The sequence below is a fragment of the Chrysochloris asiatica genome, unplaced genomic scaffold, assembly GCF_000296735.1.
Source record: "Chrysochloris asiatica unplaced genomic scaffold, ChrAsi1.0 scaffold00012, whole genome shotgun sequence".
Taxonomy (NCBI): Eukaryota; Metazoa; Chordata; class Mammalia; order Afrosoricida; family Chrysochloridae; genus Chrysochloris; species Chrysochloris asiatica.
Window position 1 is genome coordinate 35,207,555 of NW_006408530.1, and position 8,502 is coordinate 35,216,056.

General features: G+C 39.5%; 1 protein-coding gene across 1 annotated transcript in view; it reads left to right on the plus strand.

Annotated features, from left to right (window-relative positions):
* NCKAP5 (NCK-associated protein 5) overlaps positions 1–8,502 on the plus strand; it is an 851,304-nt gene that overhangs the window by 509,104 nt on the left and 333,698 nt on the right. Inside the window, exon 5 of the mRNA XM_006834602.1 lies at positions 3,930–4,079. Coding sequence (XP_006834665.1) covers positions 3,930–4,079 — 150 coding nt within the window. The remainder of the gene's footprint in view (positions 1–3,929; positions 4,080–8,502) is intronic.

The window sequence follows — 8,502 nt, forward strand, 5'->3', positions numbered from 1 at the left end:
GGTCTTCCTCTTTTTCACTGACCCTCCACTTTAACAAGCATGATGTCCTTCTTCAGGGACTGATCACTCTTGATAACATATCTGAAGTATAAGAAACAAAGTCTGGCCATCCTGGCTTCCAAGGAGAATTCTGACTGTACTTCTTCCAATACAGATTTGTTTGTTATTCTGGTAGTCCATGGTACTTGCAATATTCTTCTCTAACACCACAATGCAAATGCATCAATTCTTCTACAGTCTTCTTTTATGCATTGTCCAACTTTTAAATGCATAAATATCATGGCTTGGGTCAGGCACATCTTCGTATCTAAACTGACATCTTTCCTCTTGAACACTTTAAACAGTATCTGATGATTTGGAAATGCAGACCAAGAAACGGAGTCTCTTGCAAAGTGAGATTTTACGGGAAAGTCATTTCCAGACTTTCTGTGCCTCTTGACTTTGGGCTCAACTCTTAAGACATTTCTGCATTTTGCTACTGCCATCTCCAATATTCCCTCTCCTCTTTAGATCTTCACAAAACTCAGTTGGTGTTTTTTTCATCTCGAAAAACCTTTCCACTTGCCTTTGCAATACCATTCTACTTACAAGATAGATTTCTTTGTATTTCCTCCATTCCCTGCAAAACTTCCAAATTAGTGTCTAAGAAAATAGCTTCTATTTTATCTTCTTTCACTTTCAGCTTCACTCCTGACAATTTGAGTACCAGTACCACACTTTAGCAAGCTCTCAAGTTCCTACTTAGAGACTTTCTTTTTACAAAGCCTAGTGGTCCTTCTTCTGCAGTCTTGCCACCATGTTCCTTTAAAGATATTGACCACATTTCCTTCTTGACGTGACCTAGACCTTTAGCATTGGAAAGGATCTTATACAACCCCTTCATTTTCCATCTTGGGGAATCCGAGGTCTATAGATGTTGAATGACTTGCCCAGCTAAGTGCCCTCTTGTCTCCTGCTTTTTCCCTCCTCAGCCCATCCCCCATTGTATCAGTTGGAGTGATGTTTCTAAAATAGTGTCAGAAACCATCACTCACTCCTCTGTTTAGTTTCTTATTCATGTTTATTACAAGACCCTTTGTGGTCTAACTCACTGTTTCTGGTGTCATTTTCTCCTGTGCTTTTACTGACTAGTTACAGTGCTCCATCAATAGCAAGACCTGCTTAGTCCCCATTTTCCATTATTGGAATATGTAATAGGAAAATTCTTGTATCTGATATATGTTGTTGTTACTAAGTGCCTAGAGTCGATTCAGACCCATAGCGACCCTGTATAAGGTTTCCGAGGAGTTGCTGGTTAGCTTGCACCACCGACCTTGCAGTTCCAACAGCTTTGCAGTCTGGCACATTGACCCACATCTGATAATCTATTCAGTGATATATATTGGATATCTTATATATAGATATATGTATTTATACTATATATATATATATATATCCAATGTAGGAACTTTGTTTAGTTTAGAGCTGTATTTCTAACACCAAGAAGAGTGAATGGACTTTTGTGAATGTTCAAATGAATGAATGAATCACAGCTGAATTCTTGTTTATTGCACGAATCCCCCTCCCATTGTTTGTGTGTGTTTTTTTTAACTTCACAATCCTATTGTAGTACTTTCCTCTCTCTAAGATTTTTTCCTCTCCTATACTCAAACTTGAAAACCCTATACAGGGTTGCTATGGGTTGGAACTGACTCGACAGCACTTCACAACAACAACATACTCAAACTGATTTCCCCATTAACCAACCAAAAAGGTAAATGTAATTCCTGCCTAGAAGACTTTATTTCCGTTTTCTCTTTGCCCCACACTCCCCCACCCCACATATGCTGTTCTGACTGTTCATGTGTATCAGTGAAAGCACAAGTGAGGTTCCATTTCCATGAAAGCAGATCTCATGGATACATTCTTTATTGATCACTACTTCTTAAAGTTACATAATAGGACCTTGTGTTTTAAATAATCCCAATTTGTTGCTGTTAAGTGCTGTCAAGTGAGTTCTGACTCACAGCATCCCTGTATAGGGTTTCCAAGGCAGAAAGGCTCTCTGGTATCGTAGTGGTTACGAATGAGGCTGCGAACCACAAGGTCAGCAGTTCAAAACTACCAGAAGTTCCAAGGGAGAAAGATGAGGCTTTTTGCTCCTATAAAGTTTTACAGCCTCGGAAACCCTGTACAGGGTCGCTATGGGTAGGAATTGACTCAACAGTATTTAACAACAAGACTTTGCAGGAGTAGAAAGCCTCATCTGTCTACCAGTAGTAGATTAGAACTATGTTTAGCAGCCCAACACAAAACCATTATGCTACTTGGGCTCCCAATACATATATGTTATATATGTTGTTATTATATATGTTGTCATTGTTGTGTTAAGTGCCATCGAGTCAGTTCCAACCCATAGCAACCCTGTACAGGTTTTCTGAGGAGCAACTGTATACTTAAACATATATATATATTCTTACATCTAGAATTGTTTCACATAATAATATTTAGGCACTGTGACAATATGCTTAATAACAAGGGTGGTAAGATAACATATATAGGAACTTTAAATGTGTTATACATGTGTGTATTTAATGTATGTATCTGTATATATGTGTTCATGTTTATATATATGCATGCTGTATGTATTTGTGGGTATGCATATGGTGCTGTGGGTTCATACAATGGACAGCAAAGTGGGTTTGAATTGTAAGGTTGGCAGTTGAATTTCACCAGTTGCTCCTCGTAAACCCTATACAGGGTATCTATGGGTCAGAACCAACTCGATGGAGCTTAATAAAAATAACAACATCCACATGCTAGACTGCAAAGTCTAACCATAAGGTCCATGGTTCAAGCTTACCAGCCACTCCTTGGAAACCACTTACAGAATGTGAGTCGGCATTGACTTTAGGGCACTTAACAACAACAAATATTTGGAAGTAAGTCACCGTTGATAATCCAATTTAGTCCAAATGGTTGTATAGTGACTACTAGTAAACAGTATGATGTGATGATGTCACAGTGCTTTGTGGCTAGAAGGTCTTGATACTGTACAAAATAGAACCCAAACTAAATTTCTTTGGAATTTCTTTTTCCCTAGAGCACAGGAGCCAATCATAAGACTGAAATTAGCACTTCACAACTTCTAAAATGCTGCCAAAGACAAAGTTGAGCAAGGAGCTTTCAGCAGGGAGGCAAGACAAGATAACATTTATGTCCCCCTCAAGGCCATACTAAAATCTTGCAATCTTAGAAAAGAGGCTAAAGGTCCTAAGACTTGTGTCATTACTGAACTGAAGGAACTAACTGGTTTCAGCTTAGAATTCTGAAATTGTTGTTTCAGTATTTTGTGATATTTTATTTTCCCTTAATTTAATTAAATCGTGCATGACCTGAGACTTTAATGATTTTATTTTTGAACCATTCAGAAATCAAGGTGTCTATGTTGATTTTTTTTCCCCCTCCAGTTGAAAACAGACTACTTCCATTGTGTGAATGTTGTTGTTAAGTGCCATTGAGTCGATTCTGACCCATAGCAACTCTGTATAGGGTCTCCAAGGAGTGGTTGGTGAGCTTTAACCAATGACTTTCGGTTCAAACCTACTTCATAGTCCAGTACATTGGCCCACAGCACCACACCAGGAGTCCATTGTGTGAACAGAAGTGGATTAACTGTCCGAAAACAACTAAAGCTTTCCTGGCTCAGTAACTTCTCCCACTTGACATCCACATTCAGACATGGAGACCTGGTGGCTTTGTGCTGCCAGGAGTCAGGATGAATATCTACTGTTTACTAACATGAGAAACACTCAGTTTGTTTAGCAAAGTCTTTATCTCAGCTCCAGAAAGAATGCAAAAGGACTAGGGGCATTCCAAACTTCCAGCCTTTGACTCATGCTGATTTTTCAGTGGAGATGAATGAAAGCAATAATTCTTTCTTGCTGCAGGAGAAACTGTCGGGGGAAGAGAGAAAACACAAGGAAGCTTTGGAAGATCTTCACATGATGGTAGATGAGGATTTCAGGAGTGGAAGCAGCAGTACAGAGGAGGGAAAAGAAAAGACCAAATTGCTGTTAGAACGATTGAAAGCTCTGGAGGTAAGATATAAAACAACATTGTTCTACTTTTGTTGGCACTGATTTGGAGCCTCAATTTTCCTTTCTCAGTTCCCCAGGACTAATCTAGCATTTTCCATCATGAATCACTCATCAACGTTGAGCAAAAAGTTGAAATTTGTAGCATGTGAAAAGGTCTCAATCACTGACTATGGTTATATTGCCTTCAAGAGAGAACACAGGGCAAAAGTTCACTTTAAATTCAGATCAGCCCTTGAACTGGAACAATTCCCAAAACTGTACGCTCCCTGAAGGAAGGGCCTATGTATTGTACTTTGTTTTCACGCCTTGTACTTCTTTGTTAATATAAGGAGTGAAAAGATGAATGAATGGATAAAATAAGCAAGTGTATATAAGTATGTTCATAGTGATTTTAGACAGTAGAATCATTTCTTAAAATAATCTTTTGCAGAATTTCAACATGTATAATGTATAAAAGAAAGTTGAAGCTGGGCTAAGTGGTTTCTAGAAATTTTGAACACTAATCAGTTGCCATTGATTAATTCTGACCCAACGGTAATAGAATTGGTCTTCATAGGGTTTTCAGTAGTTGATTTATTTATTTTTTCAGCAGTAGATATTCAGGCTCTTCTTCCGAGGCAACACTGGATAGATTTGAACCTCTGATGTCTTGGTTGGTAGCCAACTGCTTTACCAGTTTGCACCCCTGAGGGATTCCTCTGGAACACCACAAACTTCCAAAACTCAGTTTTGAAAACCACTGGTCTGTTACTTTGTGGCATTTGACATCACTTCCAAGGTTAATTATCAATGTTTCTGGCAGCAATCAAAGACTATTCTAGTTAGTAGTTTTGACTGAAATTTCACATGCTGAAAGATTGTGAAAATACTGTTTTCTGTGAGTTAGCACATATCCTTTCCATTTATTCCGTAATTACACAGAACTGGAATATAATGACTTTTGAACAAGGACTTGTTAAGTGCCATCCATCGAGTCAGTACTGACTCATAGCGAACCTGTGCACAACAGAACGAGACACTGCCTGGTCCTGGGCCAACCTTACAACTTGCCAAGCTTGAGCCCACTGATGCTGTCACTTTGCCAATCCATCTCTCTGGGGCTCTTCCTCTTTCTCTGTGACTCTCTACCTTACTAAATATGATATCCTTCTCCAGCAACTCTTCCCTCCTGACACTATGTCAAAAGTATGAGAGACAAAGTTTGGCCATCTTGTCTTCTAAGGAGCACTCTGGCTGCACTTCTAACTCGGATCTCTTGGTTCTTTTGGCAGCCCATGGAGCTTTCAGTATTCTCCTCTAACGCCATAACTCAAAAGTATCAATTCTATGATCTTCCTTATTCACTGTCCAGCTTTCACATGCATGTGAGGTTATTGAAAATACCATGGCTTGGGTCAGGCGCACCTTAGTTCTCAAGCTGACATCTTTCTTCTTCAACACTTTAAAAAGGTCTTGTGCAGCAGATTTACCAAATGCAATACGTCATTTGATTTCTTGACTGCTGCTTCCATGAGTGTTGATAGTTGATCCAAGAAGAATGAAGTCCTTGACAACTTCATTCTTTTCTCTGCTGATAAGAATGTTGTTTATTGGTCCAGTGGTGAGGATTTTTGTTTTCTTTACATGGAGATGCAATCCATACTGAAGGTTGTGGCCTTTGATCTTTATCAGTAAATATTTTAAGTTCTCTTCATTTTCAGCAAGCAAGGTTGTATCATCTGCATATCACAGGTGGTTAATGAGTCTTCCTCCAATTCTCATGCCATGCTTTTCTTCAGAGAACTCAGCTTCTCGGATTATTTGCTCAGCATACAGGTTGAATAACTGGTGAAAGAATACAGCCCTGTTGCATACCTTTCTTAATTTTAAGCCATTCAATGTTACCATGTTTTGTTCAAACAACTGCCTCTTGGTCCATGTACAGATTCCTCATGAGCACAATTAAGTGTTCCAGAATACTCATACTTCACAATGTTGTCCATAGCTTGTTATGATCCACATAATCAAAAGCCTAACTATTCTTTATAAACCAGGAACAAAAGAACTTTTACACAGCAACTAAAAACATAGACCTGTCATCAGATCTGGAGTTCTGGTGTGTTACTGTGGAATAAGTATTGGACTGTTAACCACAAAATCATACGTTTAAATCCACCAAGTGCTTCTCAGAAACCCTATACAGAGCCACTGTGAGTCAGAACCTACTCAGTTGTACTTAGTACCACCATTCTAGTCTACTGAATCCTAAAACCTTCAGTAATGGGAAGAAACAAGACGTCTCCCTTTTGGTTTCTAACACGATTCTAAAATCTTCCTCTCAACCCCCCACCACTGTTTATAGTGTGACCTTTGTACTTTCAGTTCCTCTGTAGTAGCAAAGCAAAACTGATCATGGACTTTGGAGCCAGATTGCTTGGATTGGGCTCCAATTATTTTAGCAGCAGAATGTGTTACACGTTGGACTACTAATCAGATGGTCAGCCACTCCTTGGCAAAAAGTGAGGATTCTGCTTCCATAAAGATTTACAGCCTTGGAAACCCTATTCAGGGTGGCTATGAGTCGGAACCAACTCGATGGTACACAGTAGCAGACTTCAAAATCTTGAAAGTTACTGGGTGAGTTACTAGGTTCTCTGTCCGTCTGTTTCCTCATTTGCAAAATGGGGATGATAATAGTAACTTAATGGGGTGCCAGGAGTCTGAGGGCTGACTGCAGGGCATGAGGCAGCTGCCACCACCACTTTCTATGGGAGTAATTTGAACTAAATTTGGTAATGTTTATATAGCATGCCTGCCATGTAGTGGTTGTGGTTATGTGCTGTGGAGGTGGTTCCGACTCATAACGACCCCTATACCCTTGTTTCCAAGGTTATAAATCTTAATAGAAGCAGAAAGCCGTATCTTTCTCACATGGACCAGCTGGAAGTTTTGAACTGCTGACCTTGAGGTTAGTAGCCTGACTCCTAACCACTACGCTACCAGAGCTCCTTTGCCTGTCATGTAGTCTCGTGTATTCAGAACTCCTTCTATTTTTTTTTTTTTTCCCCATGTTTATCAGGAATTAGTAGTTAATACAAGAGCTATCATTGAACAAAATCAACTACTCCAATCAGGAGCTACAGAAAGCAGGCAGGTTAATAAAGTACTGTCACACGTGGGCCTGAAGAGTGGCCAACTAAGGAAGCCTCTGGCAGCTGCTCTTGTGCAGGGACCAGGAATTGCCCTGTTTCCCAAACAGTCTCGTTTTTTACAAAATATTCTCATTGTTACATCTCCTCCAGGCATAGCTTTGTCTTTTGGTTGAATTAAGTTTGTTTTCATCATCAGTGATAAGAATGAGTTCTTACAATTTCTTTCTTCCCAGAAATCAAGGACTTATATTCTAAGTTTTTACTTAAGGTTAGCTTGGATATTTTTCTTACCTCATTGAATTGTGCCTAAGAAAACTTTATGGAGGACATTTTATTTAATAAAGCTTGCTGTTGTTAGGTACCACTGAGTCGGTTCCAACTCATAGCATCACTCTGTACACAAGAGAATATCACTGCAGCTCCTGATCCATCCCCATCATCCCTATGTTTCATTATGATAGGAGTCCTGGTGTGGTGCTGTAGGATAAGTGCTGGACCGCAAAGTCAGCAGTTCAAACTCACCAGACCCTCCTTGGAAATCCTACACTTAGAGATACTAGAGATAGTTTAAGATACCACTCACTGCAAAAGAGAAACCATATTAGTCTTTTTGTTTTACATTTTCCCCCCAGAGATCTTTACACAGAAGGCAAGACAATAATTCATACATCCAGTGTTAGTTGAATGTGATAGGGTCTCTTATATTAAGACCCACAATTTTAATGCACAAAACACGTTACTTCTAAATGAGATGTTTGTAGAAATGTGTCACTACTTCTTTCCTGACATTCTGTGCTCAATATTAAGTGTGCTCCTAGGATAAGAACTGGACTGTGAACCACAAAGTTGGCGGTTCTAAACCACCTCCATAGAGGCTTTCTGCTCCCACAAACATTGAAAAATCTTGGAAACTGTGTAGAGAATTGTTATGAGTCAGAAGAGACTCAATGGTACTTAACAACAATCCTTATTCTGCAGGAGCCTTGGTGTTGCTCTAAGATAAGCACTGGACTGTTTGCCTACAAGGTTGGCAGCCCAAATTCACTCTGTTGAAGAAAACTGAGGCTGTCTCTGCACCAGTGAAAATTTACAGCTTGAGAAACCCTGTTCAGGGTTGTTAATGAGTCAGAATTGACAGGTTGGCAGTGAGATTTTTTTGATTTTTATTCTCATCCTCAGTGAGGAAATGGTAGAACTCTCACCTTCCATGTAGGAAATTTATATTCCCAGTCAATGGACCCCAGCTACAGCCACTGTCTGCCTGTCAATAGAGACTTGTGTGTTATTTTGAT